This window comes from Squalius cephalus, assembly GCF_949319135.1.
Source record: "Squalius cephalus genome assembly, chromosome: 17".
Classification (NCBI taxonomy): domain Eukaryota; kingdom Metazoa; phylum Chordata; class Actinopteri; order Cypriniformes; family Leuciscidae; genus Squalius; species Squalius cephalus.
Genome location: NC_137138.1, coordinates 13451450 through 13467430, shown reverse-complemented (window position 1 = coordinate 13467430; position 15981 = coordinate 13451450). Strand labels below are relative to the sequence as shown.

General features: G+C 38.9%; 1 protein-coding gene across 4 annotated transcripts in view; it reads right to left on the bottom strand.

Annotated features, from left to right (window-relative positions):
* Positions 1–3979: 3979 nt before the first annotated feature.
* rxraa (retinoid X receptor, alpha a) overlaps positions 3980–15981 on the bottom strand; it is a 162444-nt gene continuing 150442 nt past the window's right edge. For all 4 annotated transcript variants that reach the window (XM_079847742.1, XM_079847744.1, XM_079847743.1 and 1 more), the window contains 5 exons: positions 10462–10591; positions 9003–9135; positions 6752–6843; positions 6074–6179; positions 3980–5743 (listed from right to left, as the gene is read on the bottom strand). In XM_079847742.1, coding sequence (XP_079703868.1) covers positions 5590–5743; positions 6074–6179; positions 6752–6843; positions 9003–9135; positions 10462–10591 — 615 coding nt within the window. In that variant the 3' untranslated portion in view covers positions 3980–5589. The remainder of the gene's footprint in view (positions 5744–6073; positions 6180–6751; positions 6844–9002; positions 9136–10461; positions 10592–15981) is intronic.

The following is a 15981-nucleotide window of genomic DNA, read 5'->3' as shown; positions in this document are numbered from 1 at the left end:
CTGTTGTTATGCACTGGGCTAATGTTTGCAGGTTAATTTGCACGTTACACTTCTGTAATTTTGGCAATGTTCACTGCATATTCCACAAATGAACGTGACATAATAACGGACTTATGCAATACTTACATTACATTATCACACCAAGTACTCTCAGTCACTAATGGCCCTTTCAGATAGGACGCGGACCGCGCTGCGCTATGAAATGAAACCGATATATTTCAATAGCTTGCGCCGCGCGACTCGGACCAAAGCGGAGCTCAGCGAGCTCGCGCGCACGCCGCGGTCAAAGTTTAAAATAGTTCAACTGTTGCCGCTGCGTGGCCAATAAAAACGGTGCATCCAAACAACCGCGAAAATCAAAATGAAAACTCCGCCTACTTTTGCTCTGGCCAGCGTAACGCAAATCAATCTGTATCTGATTCTGAAGGGCTAAAAAATTTTTCTCCATTTAATAAAGAACTATTTCGTCAGAAAGATATTTCTTGTGAAAGAAATACAGTTACAAAATCAAGCATTTTCAAGCATTTTATCCAAAATTCAAGCACTTTTCAAACCTTGAAAACACAACATCAAAATTCAAGCACTTTCAAGGATTTCAAGCACCCGTACGAACCCTGAGCACAGACCATCCAGCAGAGTCTTCAGAAGGGCAAGTTCTCTGCAAATCTGCAAACTTGGTGCACAAAATGGAGAAGCACATACATAGAATGTTTACATAAACAGTCATATCTTAAGTTAATGTACCCTAAACAGTTTTGTGTCATTACTAGTATATTAGATCCATGGCGCGCACCGGTCTTAAAGTGACAGCAGCCTAATAAACCTCCTGCAATATGTCATTAATGTTAATCAAACAACAAAATACAAATGAAAAACACTGCTTTTGACTGAATAACTTCAGTAGCTTTAAGAATCAGTGTATTTTTAATTCATACAGTGAAGTCTATGTAGTGTTTTAGTTTAGTTTCAGAAAAAACTAACATGAAAAAGAATCGTGGATCATGATCCTGTCTGAAAAAAAACCCTCTACTACGGAAACCCATTTCCACAACATAAGAAAAGAAAAAATCATGCTTTGGTAAATTGTAATTATGATAAAAAGTCGAAATTATGACTTTCTCTGCTTCCATACAAAGCAAAGAGGGGAGGTAAAAAAGAGGAGCAAATTTAGTGCACAAAAAAAAGAGCATGCATTGAGCAAAAAAAGACAAATTTAGTATACAAAAGGAGCAAGTTTATTGCACAAAATATTCAAGTAACCCTATACTGCTCCTCATAAATATAGTTCAGCTACTGGGTGGAGGGATTGGCTTAATAAAACATTAAAAATGTCCACATATTGAGTGACTTCTGGTTAATTTAAACGTGTGTATATAGAGTATGTATATGTATAAGGCGAACTGTGACTCACTGTCCATGTATGTTTGATCATGGCACATAAACATTTTATGCGAAGCCAAACACAACAGTCTTGAACGATACCTCCATAATTTTATTAGTAATACAAAAATGGCTGGCGATTTTGAAGGTCTCCTTCCAGTCGACATCCTGCAGTTTATGGATTAATACATTATTTACTGACAATTTAATTTTTAGTATATTTTATAAAAAAGTATATTTTTAAAAAACAGATTTATGCGAGAGTTGACATGTGGAGAAGTCAATGCTAAACAGCAAATACTAGTATCACACATCAAATTGGCAGAGTTTTAAAGATGTGAGCAAAATGTATTTTATTGTGTTGTGATAAGTAGAGCAGGAGTGTGATGTTCATGTAGTCAAGCTGCTAGATTGACTGGAAGTGTGCTGCTGTAAAAATAGCAATTTAGTTAGGCAGCTGTCATATCACGCCGATTAAATTATGATGATTTGATAGATTCTGACTACAGCAATGTATTTACATATGCAGCTTTAGAAACAAAACCTAAACCTTTAAAACAAGCATAGTGGGAAATTGTTATTTATGGAAGGTTGTTTTGCAATGACAAAAACTATATACACATTATATACATACATTTTGATATAGTATTTTATGATATTGATTACATTCATAATGAAAATCATGTTGTACTGCTGTAGTATAATAGTTACAACTGTGCAAAAAAACATGTCAAACTATAATAAACATTATTATTAAATATTGGTTCTTGTTATCAGATGCTTAAACAAAAAATGTCTACAAAATCTTTTTAAATGATGTTCAAATGTTCTTTTGACTCTTAAAGAGACTTCCTAGAGAGTTTGTGTTAAAGACGACCCTCATTTGTTACATCAGGATGAGAGAGAACAGTACGAATTAAAATCAGTCCAGAAACTTGTATCTTCAGCAGAAGTATGGTCACATCATCTTGTTTTTTTCTTGTTCCTCTGTTAATGTTCTTCTACCCACTTGGTCTCAGAATCCTCAGATTGAATTATTTGGTTGCCCTGGCCTGCTATTAGCCATATTTGTTTTTCTTTACTTGTGATTTAGTATTTGTTTCAGCATTGTGTACACTGGTAACATTTTCTATTACAAAAAAGCCACCCCACTTTAGTTACGACTGTGGTTGGATCGACTTCAGAATCAGAAAATAACTTCCTTACTGTAGGCTATTGGAGATCATGGAAAATGTTTTTGAACTCATGTTGGTCCAACTAGATTAGTGAAGACATAACACGCATATCATTTTTAATTAGATGTTTAATTTGATTGAAAGACAAAACATCAAAGAACAACTCACAAAGTAGAACAGATGACTTTTTTTCATTTTCTTAAAAATAAGACAAAATATGATGAGAGGACAATCCTTCTCTTTGAGATGGCAAAAGAAGGAAACCAAAAGGCAAAGTAGAGGTGAAAAGGGTGAAGTTGACGTCACCCCTTACATACTCCACTTTAAAATGCTCCGATTTGAATTTTCCCACTTCAAATCAACATTTATACAATGTATACAACAGCCCACAGAAAGAGGAAAGGAAGGGAGAATATATAAGCAAGGAATAAAATTACATTTGTACAAAAATAGATTTTTTTCCCCCCCCCTACAATGTTTTTATTTTACTTTTTAAAAAGGTCCTGTCTCTGTGACGACTGAAGCGGTGACTGGGTCAAAGTTTATCCTCGCTCATTTAAACGGGGAAAAAGTGGCTAAACAATATGTTTCTTTAGATCTTTTCATTCCAGACATTTGTTTGAGGTTTTGCGTGAACAAAAATGTATTCATCTACCAAGGAGCTGGTGTATGATCCTTTTCTTAGGGCTCTGAACTGCTGGTATCAGTCTAAAATTCTCTTTCTTTTTTTGTGTTATTCAAGGCTGAACACAAAAGCTTCAGCAATTAAAAAAAAACAACATTTCTAGTATCTGAGAATATAACAGTGCAATTAGGCCTGGTTTTAATCAATTTAAGAAAAACGATAGGTTCCTTTACTAACATTGTCTGGAAACATTTAAAGAATGGATTTATATACTTTCATATTTAGAAATATACACACATTTACATATAGACAAAATATAGCTTTATGTTATAAAGCATGTATTAATTCTATCAAGGTTATCACTTCTGCATTACTCCATTTCCTACAAGAGAAAGTTTTTCATCTTAATGTCACAAACCTGCGTATGGCTTCAAGATACTGGTGATCCAAAATACTTATCCATTAAAAGGTCTGGTGAAGCCGATAAAATTCCTTTGCCACGCAAACAAAACAAGGTGAAGTAATCGTAGAGAGGCATCCTAATAAACAGCACTGACTGAAGTTGGTTGGGCTTCACTCCATCTGGAGTGATCTAAAATCATGCTATTGCTGAGACCCTTGTAAGACTGCACTCAAACAAAAACAAACATTGATAATATCACGTAAAAGTGCCATTTTTTCCTCTGATTAAATACTTGTACAAAATTCAAGTAATGTTGCAGTGCTGCATCTCCACCACTAGGTGGAAGTCTCAGCTCTCCCATTGCCTCAATATTCCCTACCAGTACTGCTCCACTCCTCCTGTCTATGCAAAACCCGAATATCTCTCGACAAACTCTTGGAGACCCCAAATCTTGGTCCTGGCGGTCTAACCTTGTTCACATGAGGTCTTTCATTGCCAGAATTTGAAAAACAAACTCACTATGGACAGTCTTTGGGGAAAAATGCTAAATGCATAGTTTAGCAGCAGCAGCAGCAGCATACAGGAAAAAAAGAGAGAAAACGCTAAAGACGGCAAATTACAGACCCCGAAAACAATTGAAACCTTTAAAAAAAACCTCCATTCTCTCAAAACAACACAACATCTGAAACATGAGGTTAAGTGCTTAGAAACATCCAAATGATAACACACACTTGCAAGACTTGACTGCATGAGACGGCAGGTGCAAACGGCTGATGCAGGAGAGGATGGGCGACACAAAGGACTCAACAATATACCTTGATAAAAGTGACTGAAAGAGAGGTAACGGCACACGTTTTGAAAAATCATAAAAAAAAAAAAAAACAATACAGGATACCAATACTGAATTGGTTGTAATAAACTGTACAAGTGTCGAACAAGTTCGGAAAATCACTTGAGGTGAATCAGTATACAGACAGACGAGACGCACAGTGGGACATGTGGGCGACTTCTAGGTGGCAGGATGTCCACTATAAGCGTCCTTTGTTTACCTTATTCACGTTTCGGCATCATGAGCTCTGACAACAGGCAGATTGGATTAAAAGCTCATGTTTCGAGTGCATAATGAAAAAGTGTGAATGATCATAATCCAAAACTCAAAGTGGCTCATTAGACTTAGAATCTACTCACAGCGACCTCGGGCATCCCTTCCTTTCTGATCCTGAAGTTACGTCCTTATTGTGTCTCCTACCCACCACTGATTACGCTGGGGGTGAGCTGGGAGAACCAACGCGGCCTGTGATTCCTCCCTTGGTTCCTTCGTTCAGAGCAACCTCACTTTTTAAATGACAGTAATTACAGGAACATTCTATCAGGAACAGCCCGCTTGAGGGAAAAATGGCAATTGCAGCAGGATTGTAATCGCAAAAACTCCCACCAGGGGCCGAAAACACAATGTTTGTGTTAGAAACCCGGATCATTACCCCGCATTGCCATCATTATCATCTCCCATAAGTCTTCATGCGCCCAGACACGGCAGCCCAGCCTCAATCCCGAATGCAAGACTGCTAAAGTCGGCCCATCCATCAGCCACATGAGGCTGATTACAGCCATGGATCCCTCCCATAGGACCCATTATATCCCAACATACACGATCCTGCGCAAGACATTCCTGCAATTACTGCATCTCCATCAAATATATTCGTTTTTTTTTTTTTTTTCATATTTATCCATTGAAGGATAGTTTGATACACCTGTGTCCAGTATTGTCTATGGGCTTCAAGTCCATTGTCATCTTTTTTTTCTTATGCATAATATATATATATATATATTTATATCTTTATACAAAGTATAAAACAGACCCATGGACTCCATGACTGTGTATTGGAAACGCTGAGTTGAGCGGCGGTTCTGAAAGTCCGTCTGCTCTGGCAAATGGTGTCACGTGTTCCGCTTCTTCAGGGCCTTTGGGGTGGTAGACCCTTGTTACCCCCAGCGACAGGAGGGCGTTATGTCATTGTCATTTGGTGGGGCGCCTCTAGCATCTCCATGAGGAAGGTGTCGATGGGTGTGTCCCCTATGAGCTTGAAGAAGAACAGATGCTCCAAACACTTCAGTCCAATGGAACGCAGGGCAGGGAGCCGCAGCAACAGCTTAGCAAACCTGCACACAAAATCACAAATAATCAAACGTGTCAATAAAAAAACACAGATATACAATACTGATATATCTTTTTTTTTTTATCTGTCCTTGATACGGCTGACAACCAGTTAACCTTTGAAGTTGGACAAGACCTGACAAGTATGAAACTATGAAACTTTGGTGCCTTTTCTCTGCAAATTTAAATCAATCAAAAAGTTGAATAATAATACAATATTTTCTTTTTATTAATACATGTATTATTCAAGGTTTTTTTATTTAATTTTTTTTTATAAATATGCTACTTGTGATGTCATTCTGCATCCAGGTCTTCACTGCAAGTGGTTCTTGTACCTTCCAGGTTGTTCAGGGTACTTCTGTTTGCAGTAGGCTTCCAGAGAGGCATAGACCTTCTCTCTCAGCGCCTCCACCTCACCAGGGTTCGACAGGCCTTTGGAGTCTGAAATAGTAGAGGATGTACAACAAAGTTATGTTTTGGAGTAGGAATTGAACCATCCTGCTCCACCACAACCTCAAAGAGAATGGTGTTCAAACGGAGCAATGCAGCCGTTCAAGACCGTTAATGGAACCAAACGAATTTCTTCAAAATACTGAACTGTTCTAAATAAGAAACGGGTCCGTTCTGGATTCCCGACACTAATCCTCCCTCAACTCAATCTGGTACTCTGGAAGAGGCTTCTGAGAGCCTCTAATTGGGAAAATAAGAGCTGTCTCTTTTCCCCCTCTCTATAAAGTGAAGAGAACAGAGGAGAGGTCTGTCCTCGGAGAATGAGCAATGCGCTCAGTGAATGAGAGATGCTTTAGCGGACGTGATTGGGGGGGAGGGACTATGTTTACTATGGGATACAAAGGCCACTGTTAAGAAAGAAACATTGGACAGATAGAGAGGTAAGAGAGGGAACGGGTTCAGGAAACATCACAGGCTGTACACTTCATAGCAATTTCAAGAACTTAAACTACAGAAACAATTTTTTGACCTGTAGTGTCAGAAAAAGGAATATAAAGTAGCACCTGGGTTGAAAAGGACGATGGCTCGAAGGCACCCTAGCTCTGTTTTATCCATCTGCATGTCTCTCATCTTTGACACCAACTCTGTCAGCACCCTGAATATAAGAGAAAACACACAGGTTAAGACTGAAAAACAGCTGCCGAGAAATGAGACTCACGCGGCAGATATCATTCCATTACTGCTTTAGCGGGCAGCAGCTCTTAAATATAAATATCGGCTCAATAAAGATGTCTAAATTGGCATGACTTCCTCTGATCCAGAGGGTGATGTCTCCTCTGTCGATCTTGGCCTTTGCGTGACCGGGTGACGGAACACACACTGGTGCGATGCAACCTCGTTCCCACTCTTAACACACTGTAATTGAATTGGCATCCTGGAACAATGAGCGGAGGGGTGGGGAACTTCAGCCCAGTGTTTAAGTCGACCATCCACTTCATTTGTGCCATGGCTGTCACTTGCAGAGGACCTGATAAAGAAACATTATCAGCGCCGCGCATCTTAATGCGAGCGGCATTAACATCGAGATCCATTCTTCCAGAGGAGTCGAGTGTATTCTAATGGCTAAAGCAGCCTCTGGGCGGTGAGAGGCGAGTGGAGTCTTCAACCACGGTCAGGTGACACGGCTGCAGGGGATGTCAATGTTCCAATTACCATTAATACATTCGTGATTAGTATTTCTGTTTTTAAGATAAATTTCCTTAAACAGAAACGTGTAGGATTGTTTTCTGTGAATATCTGTTTCAAACAAACATGTCAGATTTATATTTAGATGTATAATACTAAATAGTAATTATATATATTTGCCTTTAGTTTTTACCATTGCTATTCTTGATTCATTTCTATCTAAAGCTACTTCATTATTGGGAATGCTGAACAATGCATTTCACTTGCTATGTTTTAATCCAAAGTTGCGAAATTAACTTGTGCGTAAAATTGGAATATTGCATGAAACATTTGCGAATTAAGCACCGAGAACAAAGTTGTTACTTCCTGGAAAATTGGCACAATATATTTGTAATAAAAATGAAAGATGCTGCAATCAGGGAATCCACTGTGGCTCTTTTTTCCCACATCATAAATGACTTGTGTTGCAGGCGTGCAGGCAAAACCCAATAAACGCTTTAATGTTATCTGGCGTTCGGATTCCTGGTGTTTGGACATGCAATCATGTGAGACGCTTCTGGGAGGGAATTAAACCAAATCAATTTGATGACAGACTTCGGCTCAGGCATTTCAGAATGATCAAACCGACATTAAAGATGATGTGCAATGAAACTGATCCACCGGTTAAGTCCAGTTTTATCAGATAAAAAATAATCCGCCTTAATTGAGCTCACAAGTCTTTATGTGCATTTTTATAATTTATGCGCATCTTGGCGTTCCATCTAGTGTTTTTTTTAACGCAATATTCTAAATTTGCATAAACATAGGTGGATGGAAACATGCTGTTGTCAACAAGCGGCGCTGCTGCGTTGTTGTACACTTGACAACTAAACTTTGTACTCCGTAACACCACGGCCCTCTTCAAACCTTATCTGGGTTTAGATCTGGCCAAACAAAAAAGCTGGTAGCACAGCATTGTTCAGGTTTGTTGAGAGCAGATACAGTCTAAAGCCCTTGGCGACACTGGGTGTATCCGCCATATTTTTTGATTTCATCATAAATGACACACAAATGGATTTCCTTTAACATTTTCTGTCTGAGCACTCGACCATTTCTGCATGACCTCTGTTTCCAGCGCGGCTGCATATTTAATGAATATCGATGTAAATCCATAGAAAGCTCCACTGGCAGAAATGTCAAGGTTCCTCCTCTGTCCTCGTCATGAACATTTCCAGTGTGACCATCTCTTTGAGCCGTTATGCATGTATACGTTCCATATTGTTAAAGCCTCAAAATATATTACCAAAAATAAAATATGTTTCATTCAATTTCAAATTTTACATATATTTCTTCATAAAAAGTATATAAAAATACACACACACACACATACATAAACATACATTTTGAAATTGAATGAAAAATGATGTTGTTTTTTTAATATAGTATATACACAGTTTACATATATTTCGTAATAAGAAATATGTAAAAAAAACATCCACACACAAATGTGTAAAAAAAAAAAAAAAAAAAAAAAATTCTAAAACCTTTGTACTAAATTTTTATTTATTCTTAACCCTTACCAGGTTTTGATCGTTTGGTCAAATCATCCACGAAATTTCAGTGGACCAAAATTAGAAGTATCATTCGAACCTGTCAAATATGGCTCCTACTCCGGCACTGTGGGCGCTGTTCCGGTGCACGTGTAATCCCGTGGCCAACAGTATCCCGTCCTTCACTGTTATCGAACGATGTGAAAATGACGCAATGAGGAGCTCATTCCATCCTGAGAGAGACAGGCGAAATCATGATAAAACATTCCGCACCATGAGAGTGAATTAAGCAAATATCGGAGTGACAGGGCTCCTTTAACTAGTCTGCCTAGCAACTACCCCACTCCCCTCATTTCCCCAGAGTTGAGCTTGGGAAAAACTGAGATGCTTTCATCTGTGAGACAGCAGAACTAAAGGGGTTATTTATAGAAAACCTGAGAGCTCAGAGAGAGAACGAGAGAAGACCCTCTCAACATGTTCTTCAGCTTGTTCTGCTATGACTAGCTAATAGAACGGGCCATAAAGGAAATTAAAAGGAAAGCAGTTTGTTGAACGGTCGTCTACAGAGCATGTTCAACTCGTACTTTGTCAACTTAGAAACATAGAAACTTTCCCCCTTTTCAATATTTTGCATTTGTTTTTAGTGCTTCTCTTCAGCCTTACACCGCAACAATCATGACACGTTTTGCTCTCCCCACCACATACATGAACTTCAAAACCAGACAGCATTTTTGAGGATTAAAGGTAAATGTTCAGCAACTAGAGTCTTGTCCAAGTAGGCAGAATTCTACAGTGTTGACTATGTAGGCAGCACACTAAGTTTTAAGACATACTGTATAGTTTATTAACAAGTAATTTGAATGGTGCTCAAGACACTTAATGGTGGATGTCATTGATTAGATTGCAGCAGCAAACGCAAAAATTCACAAAATTAATTTTAAATAATAAAATAATGGATAAGTTCAAAATGAAGACAATGTATTTTGATAGACTTTCTGATTGTCAAATCTTAGTGGAACTTTTAAATAATAAAAAAAAAAATTAGAAAAACTTAGTTCTGCGAAAAGTGATTATTTGATTAGATTTGCAGATGACCCTTTTCACATTGTGTATCTAATGAAATCATTCATCAGCTGGAAAATATCATTCTGATCAAATCTGAAAGTAATTCCAACTATATCATTTCTCTGTGCCGTTATCGTTATAGTTGTGGTGTGAACGGGGCTTAAGACAGCAGCTCACTAGGTTCTGAAACAGTCTGTTAAAAACAAACAAACTTAACTGCCTTAAGGGATTTTTTTGTTGTGTTGCAATTTCAGGCAATTTTAGACCTTTAAAAACGCATTTAAAACCTAGCATGCTGTCTAAGCAGGCAGAGTGCAACAGTGTAGTCTAGATAGACACCAAACTAGGTTATGAAACACACCCGTAAGTATCTGCATAACTTTCAATTCAACACTCCTAATTCAGTATTTTACATTTGAATGAACTGGTCCTGTTTCTAGCCGAGTAAGCCGTTCTTGATGTGTGCTTCGGTCAGTTTGTGCTCTTAAATTCACCTGCTCGTAGAAGAATGACCTGGTCGTCCAGCGGGAGCTCAGAAAAATGCGGAATCCTCTTGGCCCACTCCACTAGAGTGAAGAGCTGCTTGTCTGCGGCCTGACAGATGTTTGTGACTGGATCATTGGGCTGTTGGAGGACACAAGAACACAAGTGTCATACACGTGGTCCATCTAAATGTCTAGACACATGTGTTTGATTTCATACACCGTTGTGTTTAAAAATGTATCAGAATGCAATTCAAGTACACATTGTATTTTCTCAGTGTTTTTCTCACAAGGGGCGCTATAGTGAGCATTAGCTTAACCTGCCATCGTCTTCAGTCAGTTTTCTCTTTCAGGTCAACTACTGTCATGCTGGGGCATGGTTAAAGTTACTTGAACTGTTGACATGTTTATAGCTAGCTATCTGTTTAACGGCACAGATATTTCAGGGTTACTTTATCACCCTCTTGAATACTTCTGCTCTCCTCAGCCTCACACATGGGGAATAATCCGCTTGGAGCAGAAGTGAACAGGAAGGCAAAACAAACAGTGCTTTTGCCCCGGCCTGCGCAGGAAATACCTGCCGAGAGCTGGTGCTAAAAAATGACTCTCTTTCTAATCGGGCGTTTCCTGCAGGAAGCTCCCTGGAACTAAATTCACTTTGACATATTTGGCCATTTCCAAACATTTATAGAATACCGCTAAACTAATAAAAGGACCCAGAGAAGGACAAGTAATTAACTGTCAAACAAAGGGTTGTGGTTTAAAAAAATGAAAAAAAATTAATGCATTGTTCTTGAAAATGCCATTGTGCAGGACGTCACACGAGGGAGTTTGTGTACGGCAAGTAGCCTTTAATGCCTCCTGCAGATTTGAGTCTATTAGCACGTCTCGATGCGGAACGCTCCGGCTCCATCAAAGAGAGAGGACAAATGAGAGATATGAAAAATGGCATAGATGATTCCAGCTTCACGTTGCGTGAAGCCAAGGGAGGGATAGATACGCTGCTTTGTTTTATAAGATGAAAGAGTGAGTCAACGGCGTGCGGGAGAGAGGGAATGAGTGCAGAAGAGAGAGGAAAGCAGCAGGAGAGGGTTTTCTGTAAGGACGAGAACAAATAGACATTGAGTACCGTTTCTCAACTCAAGTGTCAAAAGGAAAGGCATTAGAAAACATCAACAGGACATTGCAATGGGTGAAAGGACAAATAGTTTTTTAAGAAAACAAACCGAGGGGGAGAAGAATTATATCAATATTTATCAAAATTATTGGTGGGAGGGTGTGTGTGCATTCCTGGAAAATCCTGACCTCACTTTTGGCAGCCTGCTAGATTCACTCGGTGCATTGCAGGAAGTTTATTAATAGGTTCGACACAATGACACCACAATTATGAGTCAAGAGTTTTTGAAAGGGTCAATATATCAGTCGCAGTCACTCAAACAGCCTCATCTAACAGTCCATAAATTGAAGAAAAAAAATAATAAATCACTCGGTTAAGAAAAGACACAAAAACTTGTTGGGTTCTTGTTTCATGGGGACTTTCCATTAACATTTTTATACTGTACAAACTGTATATTCTATCCCTCAACCCTAACCCTAAACCTACCCATCACAGAAAGCTTTCTAAATTTGAACCTTTCAAAACACATCACTTAGTATGATTTATATGCTGTTTTCTCCATAGATATTGCCATTTTATAACATAGGGTTTACATTAATGTTTGACCCTTCTCAGACCAGGCCTGAACAAGCTTGAAGCGTTTCAGTTGCGATGCCTGCGACAGATACTGCGAGAATCACTTCGCAATTGTATCCAGAATATAGTCATCCGTCAGCGATGCGAGCTGCAACCGACGGTAGAGGAACAGATACAGCAACGGTGGTTGCGATAGTTTGGCCAAGTCTGCAGAATGACCGATAACAGATTACCAAAACTCTAAAATCATTGTATTTGCAGATGCCTTTTTTTGTTAATTGTGTATCTAATAAAATGTCCAAATACTTGATGAGACCACTTTGTGGACATTATTAGATGCAAGAAACATCTCCACAGTTGGAATTTGGGAAATGACTGATGACAGATAAACAGAGGGCTCTTCCGTGATTTACGAATCAGAACACGGGAACTCCCAGGAGAACTTGTCAAAGAGTTGAATGTTTCCCCTCTATGGTATTTAAGTGGCTGTTTAAAACTCGCACTGACAACAGCAGCAGATCAAAGGCAGAAGTTGGAGATGGCAAACTGTTAACCAGATGCAAAGCCATCTCTCAGAACACAGATGCAGATTATGAATATTTCTGTGGCTGATCAGGGACATGCAGACGATCCTCCTTGGTGCAACAGTTTCTGCTATGTTCTTTAACACATACATAAACAAACAGATAATGAATTCACAAAGCAACAATATAAAGGAAAGCGAAGTGGTGAAGAGAACCTCTGATGCTCCTCAAAAGAATACATCTCCCAGAGTTCTTGTTAAACACGGTAATACTCATGAATGATGAATAGCCATCTTAGCTGTTTACACTGACCTTGTTTCTTCACTCAAAACAATAAAAAATGGCCAAGAAAATGTGCAGCAAGCGATTTCTGAGAAACACTGTTGATATCTGAAATCAACCCAAACATTAATCTCCCACATTAATTAATAAAAAATTAAATAATTAAAATTAACTAAATATAAATGTGATAAATAAAAAGAATCTGTACATCAATAATGATTATTTTAATGGCTTCATTAATGACAATGCAAGCTTCATAAAGTGTGCAAATACAATACTATGGTACTACAGGTCAGGCTTAAAATGCAGCACTCTTTAAGCATTTTTAAGCAATATGTAACTAGGTGGGGTTCATCTCCCCATCCTGAGAGGTTATCTAGATAAAAATGTATCCAAGTAACAGAAAATAAGTGGTTGATGGAGGAGGTAAAATCCACCATGAATGATTTCTATAGTGTGAATAAAGCCAGCCATATGATTTGCTTGAGACTCGGCAGCGCGGGGCGAACGCTAGCCCCGGGGCGTGAATGATGAGGACTTTTTAAGATTCGAGGAGACGCTTTGATAACATTCTCTTCATGACCATCACAAAACAACGGCTGTTTTTGTTCCCGCTGAATGGAAAGCATTCGGCCTGCATTATTCACAGCGGATCCTGGTTCCGGGCTCTAGCAGAAACACCACGCTTGCATATCGCACTATGAAATTTTTATCACTTGAGGAGGAGAGATGAGAGACGGTTGAATTTTTCATTATCTGTTTAAACTATATTATTGTTGGGTGACAAAAGAGAGGAAAAAAGGCAGTCTGGATTTACAGCTGTGCAAGACGAGCGAGACGTCTGTGAGCTCACGTGACATGCGTCTCAAAAACACTTCCTGTGACTAGAGATACACATATATCAATACAATACTGGTTACTGGCCAATTACAGGTTATTAAATCTATCTATAGGTCTATGTGTGTGTGTGTGTGTGTATGTGTGTATATATGTATTGAAATAATTATTGGCACATCAGTATCGGACTGAATTTTCCAATTCAAATCAATATTTAAACAGACATTGAATAACCTGCCAGGGTTATCAGCAAAAATCTGTTGTTAATTTTACCTGATAAACGCATTCAAATACATTTATGCTACCTTTTTGCCAGGTTTTCAAGCAGAAACAGTGCATGTACACGCTCAACGTTGTCTGAACTAAATGTTAGAATGGAAAATGAAGAAAGAAAAAAAAGAGAGAAGTTAAAAACGAGCAAGCGTGACCGTGTTCTCCTCTAAAGGCAGCCCTACCCTGCCTAACTGGAGGCATGTTACTAACGCCTGTTTAACTCCTGTTCTAGGTCACCATGAGATAAACACACTTCATTCAGCTTGGCCAAACCCCAACCATTAAGCAGCAGTGGTGGCCCATTCATGAGCTGCACTCCCAGGCCGAGGTCCTCTGATTAATTAGTGCACGGGGCAGTGGATTCCAAAAGAGCACAGTCAGGAGGGATCTCCAGGGACAGCGGGAGACCATAACTCTGACAGCCGGCCAAGAGAACATATTCCAGTAAAGTGTCTCCCTGTGTCTCCCTCCAACTCTGAACTGCTACATTATTATTATTACTACTAAAATCCTGTTCTAAACCATCATCTACAGCCAGCAGGATGAGTTAGGCTGAGCTGAGTTTAGCTGAGAGTTTTGTCGTGTTTATCTCTACCTGGCAGCTTAACGAATGTAAAAACTAATGACACAATGTGGTGATATTCATGACATCTCCGGATGGGAACCCAATCTTTGCATTTTAAATTTAACGAGGAGGTACTAGATTGGCTTCACAGAAAAAAACATAATTGAGGGCATGGGACAAACAAAATACCCCATGGTTATTATTAAACTAGTAAAATAAAATAAAATCACATAAAATCACAAACCAAATAGAAAAATATCCCTAGAATAAAAACTACTTCTGAAACTCAAAAGGTGAAATGTAAAATATAATAACTACTTTAATCGCAAAGCTAAATATAATTATCACAAAACAATAATAAAAAAAAATACTGAAAAACAACAATAACCTCGGTTCACCCCTGCACTCACAAAACGAGCCCTCTACTGGAGATACAGTGTAATGAACCAAACAAAGACAGCGAATCAGTGACTGAGTGCTTTCTAATGTAAAGCCTGGCAGCTTCTCCCACATGACAGGCCTTATGTTCTCCCTCGTCTCGCTACCTTTCCCCAAACGTCGGTCCTCTGTTCCCACACATCTTCATCTTCCCGAAATAACCCCCCATTTACTCACATAACAGCTTCCAGAACATTTTCGCTTCGGTACAGAGCAGTCCCAAAAGACGCACTCAACCGCCCAAACTCTCTCTCTCTCTCGTTCTCTATCCTCCTCCTGTTTTACCACTCTTCCTGTGCGAAAAAACTCTCCTCAGAGGCTGACGGAAGGCTGAAAGCTCCCAGGGACTGTCAGAGTATTTCATTATTCAAACAATGCTGGAAAGTGAAGCCAATGATCACTTTAGCGGTGCTGATTTGTCATGGTGACTAGACGAGGGAGGGAGACTTCACAGCACACAGGTAAATTCAACAACTTTATCTTGCTCTGCTTCTCTCAGGGAATTACCAACCAAAACTCTATTAAAACAGATTAAGAAGTTGGATGCGTATCCTAGTGGTTAACGTATGTGCTCTAACAAAAAAAAAAGTTCGAGTCATAGCTAGCGGTTAGAGCACATTTCAACACTTTCTGCAAAAAGTTGGAGTGATAGACAACTTAGTGCACATGCATCAACATACTGAGCAGTAAGAAGGTGGACTCATGGCCTAGTGGTTAGTGCTAGGGCTGTCACAATATCACAACACGATTGCAGTGGTCAAAATAATTAATGATAACGATATTATAATAATATAATATCCATCCATGTTATTTTGCAACGTAGAAGTAAGCTATTTTCTTGTGAATGTGTGAGACTTCCAATTAATTAACTGCTATGCATAAATATCAAAAGTGCAGTAAACGCTAAAACTATATGAGCT